The 19,012-nt window shown below is 39.4% G+C and overlaps 1 protein-coding gene across 1 annotated transcript in view; it reads right to left on the minus strand.

Moving 5' to 3' along the window:
- Positions 1–3,227: 3,227 nt before the first annotated feature.
- Positions 3,228–19,012, minus strand: part of LOC148891229 (glypican-1-like) — an 84,286-nt gene continuing 68,501 nt past the window's right edge. Inside the window, exons 5-10 of the mRNA XM_089007998.1 lie at positions 14,095–14,260; positions 13,887–14,017; positions 10,892–11,020; positions 10,446–10,579; positions 9,130–9,305; positions 3,228–6,666 (exon numbers count right to left, since the gene is read on the minus strand). Of these exons, the coding sequence (XP_088864124.1) occupies positions 6,455–6,666; positions 9,130–9,305; positions 10,446–10,579; positions 10,892–11,020; positions 13,887–14,017; positions 14,095–14,260 (948 nt within the window). The 3' untranslated portion in view covers positions 3,228–6,454. The remainder of the gene's footprint in view (positions 6,667–9,129; positions 9,306–10,445; positions 10,580–10,891; positions 11,021–13,886; positions 14,018–14,094; positions 14,261–19,012) is intronic.

Consider the following 19,012-nt stretch of genomic DNA (forward strand, 5'->3'; position numbering starts at 1 on the left):
TGGAAAGAAAGAAGAATACCCAGAGGAACCCACACAAGCATGTTATCTAGCAACACTGAGATGTGAAGAACCGACATAAAATGATAGCACTTGATTCAAATACCTAATAGTTCGTTATAAATTATTTTTGGGGAAAAACGAATCAACGTAATAATTGATAATTTAGACTGCAAATCAATAGGTGGACTCAGAAGTCAATAAAATAAGCAACCATTACAACAAAAAAACGCCTGCAGTTTTTAATGTTGGCTTTTTGTGTGACCACAGCGCCCCCTAGAGCTTATGATTTATAAATGCAGTCCATTTTTTTTTTACAATTTATGGGTGGGCAACTTCAATCAGATGCACGATAAAAATAAACTCAATAAATAAATAGGAGTAAAAAACGAGCAAATAAATAAATGAATAAACCAACTAAATACATACATACATACATAAATAAAATAGCGAAGACAAGTTCATGTTTGTCTTTTTTAAATTTCAAATGTGAATCGAAATAATTCACTGCTGAAAAAAACACTATCAAAATGCCTACACGCGAAACATCCTCTTGTATAAAAATTCCCATTAAAAATGAATTTTATCCTTGTTTTCACACCCAAAAATTAAAGGAAGTAAAAACAAAAAAGTAAAAAACTCCGTATAAGAATTTTATAATTTACGACCAAATGTTTTTTCGGGCATGTCATTCAAATTAATATGCATGTTAACGCACCTGTTTTCAGAAGGAAGTCAGATTGTTTCCGTACACGTCATCTCTTTTCCGCAAACGTCATCTCCGTCAGTCGATGAACACAAACATGAGGCCTGAACTGTATTACTCGATTAATTCCGCTAGATGGCAGTGCAGGCATTTGCAACCCGTGAACACATCAGTGTTGCTTTGATACGGGAGAAGGAGATAATTACGCTTCCTTCCCTCGAACGATATCATTAAAATACATGTATACCGTATTAATTTATTCGGTTCTTGTTTTGAATTACTCTGAATCAAATCAAACATTGAACAGTTTTAAAGACAGTATATGATGCATCAAGATTAAAATTAATACAAACTACTTTTTTAATTGCTGCATTAATTATAATTAATGATCAATAAAGATAAATTACATTATAATCATCTGGCCTATCCGAATATTTTAAAAATCACATATTGGCAATATGTGATTTTTAAAACCAATACGATATTGCCCCTGAAGACCGCCGCTATGAAAGCAACAGCACACACAACCCCCGCAGACACACACCAACACATTTGCATACACACACAGACATACACGTTGAAAATCTTAGAATGTTTATAATTGACCATTTTAGATACAACAGCAAAACAAGACATCTGCATTGTTTTTTTGTTTTTTCCAACCTCTTTACTTCTTCTCTCCACTGATCTCACATTAAAACCGAAAGGTAAATAGAACAAAAAAAAAAGCCAAACATGTCGATGTTTTTCTTCCCTCCAAATGGTGTTTTTTTGCAACGCGTCACTTCAATGAAGGTTGAAGCACAGTTACTGATTGAAGATCAGCTTTAAAGCACAAACCATGCTCTCGTTTAATTCTCATCAATATAGACATCTCTCTAGGCCACTCTAATGTGCATACGCTCATCCTCAAATCAATAAGTCATCTTTGTGCAGACAAACCGACACATGTTGGCCTTCTAAAAAAGTGCAGGTTTTCATAAGAAAAAAAGATGGGCGACTTTGAGTAGAATAAAAAGGCGAAAAGGAGGCAAAGAGAAGCGGGTGAGGAACGTGAGCGCTCACGCTGTGAAATCGCTCGTGTAAAGACTTGAATTGGAATGTCGCCATCATAGCTAGAATCGCCTGTCGTTCAAAATAGACACAAAATGTGTAATTTCACATCGTCATCCTGATTAATCTCAAGTGCTGCTGCTGCTGCAAAAAAACGTATCTTCTTTCATTTTTTTCCTTTAGAAAATGTCTGTTTTGTAATTGATTTAATGTCAAACTTGACCCCATCAAAAGTGACAAAGGCAATCGAAGGCAGAAGTCATTGAACGCCTCAAACACACAAACGATCACGTGTGACAACTTCCCACTTTTCAGAGCTACAATTCAAAAATGTGCTTGTAAAACTCGGACAAAAAAAATCTCGACGTCTTGACATGGATTTGCAGTATTATAGACACATGTGCTATTTTTTTTAATCATTGTCATTGTTTGAAGAAAACAAAACGCGTTTGTTTCGATCACTTCTTTGTTATGACAATGCCTCTTCCGCTTAAAAAATGCATGTGAGGTGCATGTGTGGTTTTGAGCCACTTGGGGGCACCAGCGTCATGTTCCTACACTGAATAATAATAATAATAATAATAATAATAAAGGCATAAAAAAGGCATTTAACAGTATTAAGCCTTTTTTTCTTGATCAATTCTTAAATATTTTGCGACCAGTCCAGGGTGTATCTCGTCTCTGGAGAAGGCCCAAAAAGATATGGGGGACAAATCCGTGAAATTGAGTAATAATAATAATAATAATAATAATAATAATAATAATAATTCTAAGCGCCTTTCAAAACTCTCAAGGTCACTTTACAGTCAAAGGATCAGTTTTCCTGTGAGTGAGCAGCGGCAGCCACATGCGCCAGCGTTCACTCAACACGGAATAACTCAAATAGATAGAAAGTTAGCTAGCTAGCTAGTAGATAACTAATAGATAGCTCGCAAGCTAGTTAGGTAAGTAATCGATAGCAAATAGATAGCAAATATACAGCTAGCTAGGTAGCCAGCCAGATAGCCAGCTAGGTAGCCATCTAGATAGCTAGCTTTATAGCGCCAGCGTTCACTCAACACTGAATATCTCAGATAGAAAGTTAGCTAGCTAGCTAATAGATAACTAATAGATAGCTAGCTAGTTAGGTAATAGATAGCAAATAGATAGCTAGCTAGGTAGCCAGCCAGATAGCCAGCTAGATAGATCAAATGAGCAACATGGTGTCAACAGACCGAGAAGGACATCATCCATGAAAATTGGAAAATTAAGAGTCTCGTTCGACACTGTGGTTAATGATAAGACAGGAATAATACATCTATGAAAAGGTGGTGAAGACCATTTGAGACAGAATGTTAAAAGGTGAAAATAAACAGTCAACATCTACTTGCAAGAAGCATTGTGACAACAAAGAAATAATTCAAGAGAAATACGTTTTTTTTTTTTTTTGTTTGTTTAGGTTTTGTTATTGTGGATCGTCCCCGTGAGCTACTCAGGCAATGGTGCACTGAAAGAAATAAAAACAAAAGAAACATCCATCTTGTGTCTCCCACATTTCAGGATCGCATACCATCAAGACATTAAATGCAGACCCACCGCCCCAATTGGAAATACAGTGATACCTTGGCTTACAAATTTAATTGGTTCCGAGAAAGTGTGTGTGAGGCGAAAAGTGTGTCTTCCAAACACTAATTTCCCACAGGAAACAATTAAAATGAGAATAATCCGTTCCCGTGTCCCCATAAAACATAATAATAATTTTATACTACATAAGCCTTAAAAATACACAAAATAGACCTTATTTTATGTAGAATTAATGTGCTATTGTATTGCAATTAAAGAAATAAACAGTACAGTATAATAAAGTAATTTTATTTAACTTGTCCATTATGATAGGCATACATGTACTCTACTGCCCCCGGGTGGTCATTATCTGGAATAGAAAATGGCTGAATTTCACACAATGACCAAGTCAAATTATTTTGTGAAGAAATGTAGGGAGATGCCCATTTCACAGTAAGATCAGAGCATTGTCATTTAATGGTGAATATAGTTTTGCTCTTTTGAATGTTGCTGTGCCGATGGCCATTTTGTGTTTGGGAGCCTTTTACTGAGCATCTTCATCTTTAAGTTCTTCCACCAAAAATTAGTCCACCAGCCATTGTGGCGCTCCGTGTGTGTCCCGAAAAATAGTTTGTATGCCAAGATTATATTCTCGCGAATTTAACGTTCGTAAGGTGAAAAGTTCGTTAGCTAAAGTGTTCGTAAGCCAAGGTATCACTGTGCACTTGCTTGCATATGTTGTCCATTTGCTGACAAAGTGTTTTGGTGCAAGGGAACTATGTAGAAGATAGTTGAGGAGCTTCATTTGGGGAAAATGACCTATGTTGACGTGACTGGAGGAGTTTCATTTACGCAAAAATAATGCTTCGGCATCATCTCGGCACCAATACAAGACTGTAAAGTGAGTTGAGGAGGTTCTTTGAAAGCCAATACGGTTGTTGATGAAATAACTCTTTCACTGCCAGACTTGCAAAAATGTGTCCACTCCATTGCCAGGGTTTTTGTCATTTTCACCCAAATTTCAGGACCCACAGAATATTGACTTTTAGGACTACATAAACATACGATGCAGCGTAAAAAAAACCTTTGACAGTTTTCTTTCATCAGAAAAAAAGAGTTAAGTCCGAAATTATATGGGTCTGGAATTATCTGAGCTTGAAATGGGGGCGGTTGTGAAGTTATATTGAGCACCAACAGGTCTCGCAACTACTGTCAGCAGCCACCGACTGCACCCCCCTTGTAGAAGAAGTATTGCATAACCCTAACCTCAATTATTTATAATGAGGTGTGTCTTATATTTGGAAAACTTTTGTGAACTTGTGTATTATATTTGGAAAATTATTTCATTCATTGAAGGTGTGCTTTATAGTCCGGTGCGCCTTATATATGGGAACAGGTGAAAGGTTGAAAATACACCATTCAATGGGGGTACGCCTTACACTCCGGTGCACATTATACAGCGGAAAATATGGTATATATTATATTTAGAAAACTTTTTTCATTCATTGAAGGTGCGCTTTATAATCTGGTGAACCTTATATATGGAACAAGTTTGAAAATACACCATTCAATGGGGGTAAACCGTATACTCCGGTATACCTTATATACCGGGAAATATGGTATAAGGCATGAAAAGTTTTTTTTCAGCCGTCATCTGTAATTCTTCGAAGGTGTTGGACGTTTTCCTACTCATCCGACAAGCTTTGTCAGCGCACTAAAATTGTGCTGGTAACTAAATATATCCCTAATGGACAGAGTTGGTGGTGCCAGTCGTCTGCTCTGATAAATCCCTGCTCTAAATTGGAGGAAGCCGTGGATTACTCCCTGAAGTTAATCTGATTACTTCTTTTGTTCTGCTTGATTACTGCTAATGTTCTATTAGAACGTTAAAGGACAACCGACGTTAAAGGACAACCGACGACAAGTTGTGTCCATAATTTGTAAAATGGCTTCAAATGACTTCTACTGAGCGTATTTTACAAAGATTCCACCGCATATAGCTATATTTTACGTTTTAAGACTCGCGCTGAATATTCCGGAAGTCTTGTTTTTGAGTTGGTGACGAGTCCGTACGTGACGTCACTAAAGGAACGCCCCCTGACCGAAAAAAAGACACATTGTAGCAGTCCTTCCATCACGTCAATGTATTTTGCTGTATTGTTTGGTCTGAAAACCTTGTGTTGCACCCAAAAGCCGCCAGAAGAGGGTGTCCAAGCTCCATATAAGGAATTTATCAGCCTGTGGAAACGGAGGTGGCCACAGGAGGTCGCCATTTTGTGCCTCTTTTCTGGTGATCGTTTCTCCCCAATGTTGCCTCAAAATGGCATGGAATAAATTATTTAATCGATTGCAAACATGTATGTTTTCCTCTTCAGAACTATTTGAATCATATTCATAACTGGAGGTGTAACAAGAAAGCATATTCTCTGAATCTGAAGCCATTGTTTTGATTCTCAAGCAATGCAAGACGTCTTGGCGTGATGTCACAAACTGGGGGCGGGACTTTCTGAAAATGCCCAATTCGCAGCTCAATTTTTTTGCAGATTTTGGACACTTTAAGTCATTTTTATTGGTGTTTTGCATTTGAATAAAAATATCATACTGCGTGTTTTGGGTATTTTAGATGCTATAAAACGTTTTTTCTGATGTCAGTTAAGAAACAAAAAAGTCACGTTGGTTGTCCTTTAAGGGGCTGATTAAACCAGTCTGGGGTATATGGTCAGTTTTCCACAAATAAATAAGATCGTCAAATCACTAAGTGCCATAAAAGATTCACTAAAAAAAATGGATTAATGAGAGCGTCTTCCTCTCCTTATGAAGTGTTAGCGTTACACTTTTAGAGACACATTGGTACACTCTGATTACCCCACGCACCAGAAATATTAAAACACGATCAGCTCTAACAGTGTCATATTATAGCAGGAGATGATAGACAAGAGCGCATTTTTTGAATATTTGTAATTCCTTTTTTCCCCTCTCTCTTCTCATCCAAACCCAAAAGAAAGTCCATCCAAGTTCTTAACGCAAAGTGACGTTTTGGCAGAATAACGAACACCCGAACCTCTGGTTTCCTCCCTCACCTTTTTTTCAACCCTCACAAAAGCCCAAACCCAGTCCCAAACCTCAGTCCCAGCTGGCCGCTCTCCTCGCTGGCAATTATCGCAACCGTAGCAGCAAAAGGAGCAGCGAAAGGAGATAAGTGACGACGCTGGGAAGGTTCTGACTGACTGAGGCTTTCACCACCTTCTTGTTTTCGGGAGGGTAAGGGTACACGGGCCGCTGCGTGACGGGGACGACGAGGCGGGGTCCTCGGGAACACGCTTCGTCGGTGCAAATGGCTCCGCTGCCCGAACCGCTGGAATCGTCGCCTACGAAGATAACATGGGAGAATCAGCTAGTTACAACATGGAAACAGCTGTCATCCAGAAAGCACGGCGACTTCACTCGGATATCAAAAGGCAACTATATCAACGACCATCACAAAGGTAAATAAAACGAATTTATTATATACAGTAAAGTGTCATTATATCGATATTCGCGGGAGTCCGAAAAAATATCGATATAACCGGGACTATCGATATATCCGACCCTGCGTGCATGTAATTTTCTCCTTGCGTTCATAGAAATAGTATCGTAATAAGCGGTACTATCGATATAACCGATATCGATATAACGAGACTTTACTGTAGTAGTTTATTTCTTTAATTATAATACAACATCAATAACAACAATAATAATAATAATAATTATTATTATTATTATACATTTCATGTATAAGTGCCTTTCAAAAATCTAAAGTTCACTTTACAGTCACAGGAGAAGTTTTTCCTGCGGGTGAGCAGTGGCAACCACACACGCCAGCGTTCACTCAACCCGGAAGTAACTCAAATATATAGAAAGCTAGCTAGTCAGCCAATCGATAGCCAACAGATACCCAGCTAGATAGCCAGCCAGCTAGATAGCGAATAGCTAGCTAGCCAGCCAGATAGCTAGCTAGCCAGCTAGAGCTAATAGATAACAAATAGCTCGCAAATGCTGTCTGTTAAGCTGCAGTTACACCACCTTGTGTCACATGGACATGTGCCGTGCCGTACTTTTAATATAGATAAGGAAACATAAAAAAACTTCAGAGTAATACAAATGTTATGAAAATGTGACAGCTGGAGCGAAAAATTATTTTAAAAATGGGGGCACTGTTTCTTACTTCTTATATCCACACATATATTGTAAGATTAGTACAGGAAAATGTTCTTGTTTTAAAAAAAAGTAGAACAAATTCAATAATAATAATAATAATTATTATTATTATTATACATTTCACTTATAAGCGCCTTTCAAAACTCTCAAGGTCACTTTACAGTCACAGGATAAGTTTTTCTGTGGGTGAGCAGCGGCAGTCACACGCACCAGCGTTCACTCAACCTGGAATAACTGAAATAGATAGAAAACTAAGTAACTAGCTCACAGATAGCTAATGGCTACTACAGTATTGCATGTAAAATAAGGTATATTTTGTGTAGTTTTAAGGCTCATATAGTAGAAAATTGTGTTTTATGGGGATCCGGAAACGGATTATTCTCATTGTAATGGTTTCCTATGGGAAATTAATGTTTGGAAGACACACTTTTCGCCTTACACACACTTTCTGGGAACCAATTACGTTCATAAGCTGAGGTATCACTGTATACTATTTTCTCAAAATAAAACAGGTTTAAACATGTCTAAAAATGTACACGATGAGGAATATTTGACACGTGTGAATCGACCGCAACAAGCGTGAGGACAAATGCGGTGTTGAATAAGCATATTATGTTCCGATTATTGGTATGTGCAGCGCGGTTGTACACGTCTACGAAATGACTCCATGTACAAACTGAACACGCTGAGTAAAGATTGGATTTGACATCAATCCTGGAGCTTTTCTGACATACCTCCTATAGTCAACCCCTTTACTGCATTTGTCAATTTGACAGGTTTATGATATTTTCTGCCAAAACTTCGAAAGGTTCATGAGGTATAATTTACTTCATCCACAAAGGGATACATTGCGGTCGTCACTGACCAGGCATTTTTCGACTTATTTTCATCCAGGCAGATTTTTTTTAAAGTACAGTGAGACCTCAACTTACAAACACCTTAACTTACACACTTTTCGTCTTACAAACGTCAAATTTATGAAAATTAAACCTTATAATAAGCACCATTTTCATAATACACACCCACCACGGCTGGCGGAGTGATCTTCGGCGGAAGCACACGACCGAACAGCACCAGAGGTTAAGTTATGGAAGGTGACTCTCCTTCCATAAGCAATCAACGACCATCAAAAAGGTAAATAAAACTTTATTTTACAGCACAGTTTATTTCTTTAATTACAGTCGTCATGTAATGCGCCTCTCTTTCCAAACAGCAATTCCCTTTGATCTTCGACCTCCAACGCCATTCCATCAAGCCATAAATGACCATCACAAATGTAAATAAAGTGACTTTATGATACAATTCAGTGTATTTCTTTCATTACAATACAATAACACATTTATTATACATAGAATAAGGTATATTTTGTGTAGTTTTAAGGCTTAGAAAATTAGAAAGTAGAAACATACGTTTTATGAGGACCTGGGAACGGATTATTCTCATTTTAATGGTTTCCTACGTGAAATACATTTTTGAGATACACACTTTTCGCCTTACACACTCTGTCGGGGAACCAATTAAGTTTGTAAGTTGAGGTCTCACTGTATCCTGAGACTGCGGATAACATTGTCAGTTTGCTCCTAAGTGCAGCTTTCGTAGCACTAAGTTGAATGTTGGACGCAGTTTGTACTCACTGGTGTCCTGGAAGTCGACGTCGTTGCCGTTGAGAGCATTTTTCAGGCGGTGCGTCATGATCTTGAGCTGCATTATCTGTTGCCTTATTGCCATGTCAGGCTTGGTGATGTCGATTTCTACTTCGGGGTTGTTGATCTGGCTCGCCAGGCCGTCGCCGATGACTTCCGGGAGGTACCTGGCACATGTGGATGTGTGTTTTTACGGAGCGAATGCGTGGTCGCGGAATACAAAAAAAAAGGCACAAAAGGAGTGTGTTCATGTGTGCTTTTAATGTCATTAACTCACTTGCTGCCATTGATTAATTTATTCGGGAATTTTTTTCGTGCGGGGTGTGCCGATAACGCACTGGTCAAACCTCTAGCGATTTTTCCCTACCACAAGGGGGCAGCATTTGCCTTTTGTCCATGTTAGCGCTTTGTTCCAGCTTCAGCTGTTGTTAAAGTGCTATATAAATCATTATGGTATGTATTGTATTGTATTTTGTATAGCTGCCCCCATTTCAAGCTCACATAACTCCAGATCCATATAACTTGGAATTAACGTTTTTTTCTGATGAAAGAAGAGAATTTAAGGTTTCTACGCTGCATCAAATGTTTATGTAGTCCTAAAACTCAACATTCTGTGGGTCCTGGAATTCGGGTGACACTGACAAAAACCCTGGCACTGGAGTATTAACTATCTAGCTATCTATCTAATCGCAATCTATTAGCCATTTATTAGCTAGGTGGATAGCTTTCAATCTATTAGTTATTCTGGGTTGAGCGAACGCTGGCGCATGTGGCTGCCGCTGCTCACCCACAGAAAAAAACTTATCCTGTGACTGTAAAGTGACCTTGAAAGTTTTGAAAGGCGCTTATAAATGAAATGGATTATTATTATTATTATTATTATTATTATTGTTATTGTTGTTATTATTGTCATTATTATTGTTATTATTATTATTATTATTATTATTATTATGTAAATTTCTCCACTGTGAGACTAATAAAGGCATATCCAATCCAATCCAATCCAATTATTATCATTGTTGTTATTGTTATGGTTATTATTATTATCATTGTTGTTATTGTTGGCATTATTATTATTATTATTATTATTATTATTATTATTATTATTATTATTTTGTTACAATTATTGTTGTTGTTATTATTATTATTATTATTATTATTATTATTATTATTATTATTAGGCTAAAGTGTCTTTAACTCATTGAAAAGTGTGTCACTTTCAATTTGAACAGGTTGAAAGTTTTGCGAAATCTTAAAATGAGTCCATTTCAACAAAAAAGCGACATCATGTCACCGTCCTCTCTTACCTGGCGCGGGTCATTCCGTTCCAGCACCGATCTTCAGCGCCTGTACCCGTCGCAACTCGGTCGCTGCACAACATTCTCGGCAGAGAAATCCAATATGGCTGCATATCCCTCAGTCTCATGGTTACATCAGACACCTGGAGGACAGTAAGGACATTTTTTTTAGGGTTTTACTTTGTCCCCAAATTCCCATCCCGGCGTTCCATTGAAACAAAAGGTCGGCAACAAGTCTCGTCCTCTAAGTGACTAACCGAGTCATGTGCTTTATTCATCCAGCCAAACTGTCATTCCCGTCGAATGACCTCATGAATGGAAAGGTGAAACGAGCATTAAAAGGATTTTATTGTCTGTGCTTAGCAGTTTTTTTGCTCCATAAAACATCCCGTGATATTAAGCTAGACTCTGTCTTCAGAGGGTAATCCGTGTTCATATTTTTTTTTTCAGCTCACCAGACGGCCAAGTCTATTCGCGCTGCTCGCCGACCTCTCCTCGACCGTAACCTCTTCTTTCCTCGGGAATGCGTCCACTTCTGTCGCGCCCGTTGTTTTTTCTCGGAGTGGCCCGCACGCCAGAATGATCTGTGATGAGACGTGGTTAAGAGAAAAAAATAATAATTATGGAATCGATTAAAAGGTTTCTTCAGCCGTCATCTGTACTTCTTTGAAGGTGTCGGCCGTTTCGCTTCTCATGCGAGAAGCTTTGTCAGAAAAATAAAATTTGCTGGTAGCTCTGGCCCTATATACAGTGATACCCCGGCTTACGAATGCTTTAGGTCACGAATTTTTCACCTTACGAAAATTAAATTCATTAGAATATAATGTTGGCATACAAACCAGTGGCTGGCGGACTAGTTTTCCACAATCACTTTCTTTGCCTGCAGACATAGTTTGTTATCAAGTGGAGTACTTTTGGTATTACTGGACCGAAAAAGACCCCCATCACAGGCTAGTGTTAAGCCGAAGAGGACACAAAACAAAATTACGGTCGAGAAGAAGAATGAGATCAACAAAAAAAACAAATGAGGTGTTATGCTAAGTCGACCATTGCTACGTGTGACTAAGGGTGTTTCTGTGTTGTCTAAGCAACGGTCTCAGGCAATAGAAGAGGTTGAAAAACTTTTGTTGATTTGGATTAATGAGAAGCAGCTAGCATAGGACAGTGTGAGTGAGGGTATCATCGCCGAGAAAGCACAGCAGCTTTACTTGGATAGCAACTACATCAACGACCATCAAAAAGGTAAATAAAAAGACTTTATTATACAGTACAGTTTATTTCTTTAATTACAATCCAATATCACATTTATTATACAAAAACTAAGGTATATTTTGTGTAGTTTTAAGGCTTATTTTGTAGAAAATTATGTTTTATGGGGACCTGGGAACGGATTACTCTCATTTTTAATGGTTTCTTATGGGAAATAAATGTTTGGCAGACAAACCTTTTGTCTTACACACACTTTCTGGGAACCAATTAAGTTCATAAGCTGAGGTGTAACTATATATATATATATATGGACCACACCTGTACGACTGAGAGCTTACACAGACATATTAATTATGGAATATATTTTGTGCATTGTCCCTTGTCTGTGTTAGCAATACCAAACCGAAACCAACTTTATTTGTGTGCCTATCAGTGAATAGTCCCAAAAATACCGCAGCACACAAAGCATCCGAGCTACGAATCAAAATAACTGTCCCGTCTTATTTGCATGATCCCATGAGTCCATCAGATGACAGTTAAGAAATAAAAGATCCCCACGGTGGTGATCTAAACGGAGCCCCGAGACGACTGTAAGACTGCAATCAATCTGTCATCCGGTTTGGCCCTCTTTGGTTTCGCCTGTGGCATTTGAACTTTTTGCACATCGCTACAAATTAATAATCCTGTTTTAAGCCTCCAGGCTAGCCTGTCCCCTAAATCCAACTCAACAGAGATTGAACTGTCACTCGAGGAAATATGGTGTTAAAACAGAGGGGTGCTAATGACTTTCAGATACATGAACACACCCGCAACCCCGTATGTCTCTGCGGTTTGCTTTTAGGAAACAAAAACAACATATGTTGTCGTCTTGAAGACGTTAGCTGATGTAACCGGGAAGTTATCGACCGTAAACGGGAGGTCACGCTCATTAATATCAATTTTAGATTGTTCAATCAGCCTTGCCATGCATGTGGGAGGAAACCGGAGTACCCGGGGAAAACCTACGCGGGCCCAGGGAGAACAAGCAAACTCCACACAGGAAGGCGGGATCGGGTCTCGGAGGTCGGCATGCTAACCAATTGACGACCAGGATTGTAAAAAAATGGGTGAGTGAATCTTTTTTACTTGGGTGTACGTCACAACCAGAAGCAAATACCTGGAAATAATAATAATCAAAATAATAATAAACAAAAAAAACTAAAATAATGAGCCTGTCATAAAAGAGAAATAATTTCATTTGATTCTGTATGAGTTTCAATATTGTGCTTTTTTTGCAGAGGATAAAGAATATACACACTTTTTTGTCTCCATCTTGATTTGTGTCCAAATAATATCCAAATGCTTAAAGGACAACCGACGTCTCCGGACAAGTTGTGTCCATAATTTGTAAAATGGCTTCAAATGACTTCTACTGAGCGTCTTTTTATAAGATTCCACCGCATATAGCTATATTTTACGTTTTAAGACTTGCGCTGAATATTTAGGAAGTCTTGTTTTTGAGTTGGTGACGAGTCCGTATGTGAGGTCACTAAAGGAACGCCCCACACCGAAAAAAAGACACATTGTAGCAGTCCTTCCATCACGTCAATGTATTTTGCTGTATTGTTTGGTCTGAAAACCTTGTGTTGCACCCAAAAGCCGCCAGAAGAGGGTGTTCAAGCTCCATATAAGGAATTTATCAGCCTGTGGAAACGGAGGTGGCCACAGGAGGTCGCTATTTTGTGCCTCTTTTTCGTTGAGACATCTCCCCTCAATGTGCCTCAAAATGGCACGGAATAAATTATTTAATCGATTGCAAACATGTATGCTTTCCTCTTCAGAACAATTTGAATCATATCAATCAACATCAACTGGATGTGTAACAAGAAAGCATATTCTCCCAATCTGAAGCCATTGTTTTGATTCTGCAGCAATGCAAGACATATTGGCGTGACGTCACGAACTGGGGGCGGGACTTTCTGAAAATGCCCAATTCGCAGCTTAATTTTTTGCAGATTTTGGACACTTTAAGTCATTTTTATTGGTGTTTTGCATTTGAATAAAAATATCATACTGCTTGTTTTGGGTATTTTAGATGCTATAAAACGTTTTTGTGATGTCAGTTAAGAAACAAAGAAGTGACGTCGGTTGTCCTTTAAAGCCATATAATACAATCAAAGAATGGTATTTGTTAGCCTGGCTATGGCGTTTCCCACTATATGTTAAACCCACTATATGTTTATCCCTGAAAAATGTTCTGACCTTGCTGTTGGTGCCCTCCATATTATCCACCATGGTCATCATGGCGTCCGAGATGCGATAAGGAAGGGAGAGAATCACAACATCCAAACCAGATGGGCCATCGAAACGATCGGACACCTGCATCATCGTTTCTACAAAGACACGCAACATATTTCATGCTTTATCAATTTGTTGACTGCGCTCGAATATACGCGTTTTGTCATCTAACCTGCCAAATGACGCCACTCGGTGTCGAGGTCCGCCTGGTTGGCCAGACAGCCCTTCAAGACGTTGCTGCAGTAGTTGACGCAAGGTCTGGCAGAGGCCATACCTCGGCAGTGTGGACAATAATTCATCCTCATAATCGCTCGCATGCATTCCTGGCTCAGCGGCACCTGGGGAGGACATCAGAAACATTGGAAGAAGTTGCATTTGAGTGTGTGTTTGTGAGTGTGTGTTTGTGTGCGTTTGTGTGCCTTTGTGTGTGTGTGTGTGTTTGTGTGTGTGTTTGTGCGTGTCGGTGTGTGTCTGTGTTTGTGTGTTATGTGTGTTATGTGCGTTTGTGTGCATGTGTTTGTGCGTGTGTTTGCGTGTGTTTGTGTGGGTGTTTGTGCGTGTCGGATTGTGTTTGTGCGTGTTTGTGTGTTATGTGCGTTTGTGTGTGTTTGTGTGTTATGTGCGTTTGTGTGTGTTTGTGTGTTATGTGCGTTTGTGTGCATGTGTTTGTGTGGGTGTTTGTGTGTGTCAGTGTGTGTCTGTGTTTCTGTATTTGTGTATTCATGTATTTATTTGACCATTGTGATTAGATCTTAGTAAAAATCAGATCATAAATGTGATCAGAAAGTGAATGGATAGATAGAGTCATTTTATATTATCTGTCATCCAATATAACTAACATCATTCTCATATGTCAGATCATTCTCATCTCCATTTCACGTCCGGATCCCTTTGGATTATAGATCTTCTCAAAAATTGATATTCATTGCAAATAATCTTCTGCGATAAGCGTTGTGAGAACAACAACATAAAACGCTAACAAATAAGCATAACTTGAAGCATAAAATAGCAACAAACACGTAGCAGTAGAACACAAGTAGTGGGAGATTATCACTTTTGATGACCTTCATAACTTTACAGCGCATTTTCATTTGGCAGTTTCCATGACGACAACTTTGTTGGAAGACTTTTTTTTTTATTGGTTCCACGGGTGATGATAAAGGCGCTGACATTCATACAAGTACGCTCAGGCCCTCACTCGATCCTTTTTTTATCCCGCAAGGCTGCGCCCTCTGGAAAGGGGCCTTCGTGCGTGAAAAAGTGAAACTGGGTTAAGACCAGTAAGCTTTGCTCACAAGGGCGTACAGCTATGCATGCAAAAGCTTCACGAGTGAGTGTGTGAGACGTAAAGAAGCGGGAGAAGGAAACATGCAGCCAGCCCGGTTATACATACAAAGCTTCCCTCTTATGCTGATACGTAGGCCATCTTGATATAAAATATAGATATATACAGTGCTGTACGATCATCCTGAACTCTATTTTTTTGTTATTTCTCATTAGACAAGACCTCACTTCAACCCTTTCTAGTTGTTTGTTTTTGCAATTACGACATTACGTCACTTTATGTACGTCACTTCCTCACTTTACATACGTCACTACCTCACTTTCCATACGACACTACCTCACTTTACATACAGAAATTACATGTATTGTCTGTTGTCAATTGTATGTCTTTTTTAGCCACGTTATAAGTGCCTTGCATGTCTTGCACGCTGGGTCCGAGAGGACATTAATTTCATCTGTGCTGTATGTCATGCATATTAGCATATTTGACAATAAAGCTGACTTTGACTTTGACTTTGACTTTGATACCTCGGTTTACGAACCCCTTGGCTTACAAACTTTTAGGTTTACGAACGTTAAATTTATGAACATTTTATCCTGGCATACGAACTTTTTTCGGGATACACACAGAGCGCCACAATGAGTGATGTGTCGTTCACGAACGAGCCCGTTCTCCGAACAACAAAATGGCAGCCGACTGTTTTTGTCCTCTATTCCCCGCCCCCAGTCTTCGGTTAAAGCCACGTTATTAGTCAAGAACGGAGCAGTCAGGTGGTGAGTGTTACAGACAGAGAGAGACAGAGAGTGAAAAATAGGGGAAAAAAAGCACACTAAGACTATATGATGCAAAGTAAATTTGGGGATATGGTTGAATGAGTGACATAGAAAAGCAATAACCACATTCCCAGGTTTAATCTAGAGTCAGATGAGACATGAGTCATATCCTCACTCAAAAAAAAAAAAAAACTCTTCCCTCACATCCTTGCTTTGCCACTCATTACCCAGGGATGAGTCAGACAAATACTTTTTTTTTCCTCAGAAAGATTGCATAGAAGGGAAAGGAAGATGGGAAAGTTTGTCAGTAACATTGGTGGGGGGTGGGGAGAAAAAAAAAGGATGATGCAGAATGCTTGAGCAGCTATAAAAGTTTGACCATAAAGAATTGGCAGCGGAGTTAAAGGCTTGAAAGTTTGGGGTTTGATGGTATTTCAAGAGGAGACGTTCCTTAATCTGGTTTCCTCACTCATAAATATTCACGATGGGAAATTTGGGATATAGAGGGGGAAAAAGTGTTAATTGGAGATTGACTGTAATTTCCATGAAACACTATGAAGGAGAGGAGCAACTATGGGACAAAGCTAACAATTCCGACATTAGACTCAACTAAAGTATTAAACATATCAATGTTTAATTTGAACATTTACAGCGCTATTGTGCCAGGAGGGTGCAATATAATACATGAGAACGCCAAAATGTGTCCACTCCAATGCCAGGGTTTTTGTCATTTATTTCCAATAGGAAACCATCAAAAATGAGAATACAGTAAAGTCTCGTTATATCGATATTCAAGGGAGTCCGAAAAAATATCGATATAACCGGGACTATCGATATATCCGACCCTGTTTGCATGTAATTTTCTCCGTGCGTGCATAGAAATAGTATCGATATAACCGGGACTATCGATATATCCGATATCGATATAACGAGACTTTATTGTAAATCGTTCCCAGGTCCCCATAAAACATAAGTTTCTACTAAATAAGCCTTAAAACTACACAAAATATACCTTATTTTATGTATAATAAATGTGCTATTGTATTGTAATTAAAGAAAAAACCTTTATGGTATAATAAAGTCATTTTATTGACCTTTGTAATGGTAGTTCAATCAGTGTTTGTCGATGGTAGTTCAGTCAATGGATGACGAACTTCCAGGTTGCCTCTTGATAATATCCGAGTGAGGTTGCCGTGCTTTCTCGGCGATAATACCCTCACTCACAATGTCCCCTGCTAGCTGCTTTTCGTTGATCCAAATCAACAGAAGTTTTTCAACCTCTTCTATTGCCTGAGACCGTTGCGTAGACAACACAGAAACACCCTCAGCCACACGTAGCAATGGTCGACTTAGCATAGTGGTAGTGGGACGCTAAGTCACACAAATGCACACCTCGTTCGTGTTTCTCGATGATCTCCTTCTTCTGCTCGACCGTAATTTTGTTTTGTGTCCCATAATAGCTAAGTACTCCACTCGATAACAAACCACGTCTGCACTCAAAGAGAGGGAGTGTGGAAATCTAGTCCGCCAGCGACCGTGGCGCTGTTCGACCGTGTGGTTTGGTGTTCTTCCGCCGAAAACTAGTCCACCAGCCACCGTGGCGCTCCGTCTGGTTTGGTTCGTTTGCCGAAAACTAGTTTGTATGCCAAAATTATATTCTCACGAATTTAAAGTTCGTAAGCTAAAGCGTTCGTAAACTGAGGTATCACGGTATTAAAAAACAAAAAAAAAACAATTCATAGAGAGTGCATGTTTGGTGAAACGCTGCTTTTTTTCCGTGCCAGTGCAATGCTCGCTGTGCTTGCTTGCCAATTTGGAGGAAGGGTCTACACTACACCATGCTGGGTGTTCCAGCAAAGCAGGGTCTTGGCGCAGGGGGGACCACCGGTGAACATGATTGGGCGCAGGGAGAAAAAATAAGGAGCTTCGTGCACAGAAATAATTTAAGACACCAGCGGTTTTCACCATTCCGATCTGTATTTAATCAGACTCGCCACTCGTATTGTCTGTTTCCACATCACGGGCAGTAGAGTGACAATGCTCTACTTTAGCATGCATCGCTGGGATTATACGTCACCCTCTTCCGAATAGAAAATGGTGCCATGTCAACACGGGGTGAGTGTGAGTGTGCAACATTTAAAGGGGAATGAGAGAAGGCGCTTTGATGTGTGCTAAGTGAAGTCAGCTGGATGTGGTGCAGCACAGCCCGCCCACGGTGAACCGCTGGCCTCCGCCGGTCTACAAAATGGCCAACCGTCATTAACCTACCATTTGCACTTTCATTTTGATGGTCTTTGTTGAAATCACTTTTGTATTAAAAATAGTGTACCCCAGGGATCCCTACTTAGCCCTGTTTTATTTCGCATTCATGACTTTCAAATTATAATTTTCACGTTTGTCAGCATTCACCGTGGCAATGATGGATGTTCACATTCTCCAGTGCACCATCAGCATCATATTGTAATTCTTATTTGATGGTAAATTTAACTCCAGAATGAGAAATACCTTTTTTGACACACATTCTGCTTCTAAACAACCTGTCCTTAGGTACCGTATTTTCTGGTGTATAAGGCGCATCGGAGTAGAAGGCGCACCTTCAATGAATGAAAAAGGTTTTCCAAATACAGTAAAGTCTCGTTATATCGATATTCAAGGGAGTCCGAAAAAATATCGATATAACCGGGACTATCGATATATCCGACCCTGTTTGCATGTAATTTTCTCCGTGCGTGCATAGAAAGAGTATCGATATAACCGGGACTATCGATATATCCGATATCGATATAACGAGACTTTACTGTACAGGTAACGTCCGACTTACGTCGCGTTCCGACCAAACGGTCGTAAGTCAAAATGGTTGTATGTTGAAATACATTCAAAATGTTGAATAGAGACTCGGAGACTAAATGACTCGCAAACCCTGGCGCCATCACACGGTCGATTGCTGTTCGAGAGTGAGATGCTGGCTGGCTGGCCAAAATTGTCGAACACGTTGCCGGCCTGCTAGCGCGTTGCGGTGCCAGGCGTAGAAT

This window comes from Hippocampus bargibanti, linkage group LG11, assembly GCF_051943395.1.
Source record: "Hippocampus bargibanti isolate YZ-2025 linkage group LG11, ASM5194339v1, whole genome shotgun sequence".
Classification (NCBI taxonomy): Eukaryota; Metazoa; Chordata; class Actinopteri; order Syngnathiformes; family Syngnathidae; genus Hippocampus; species Hippocampus bargibanti.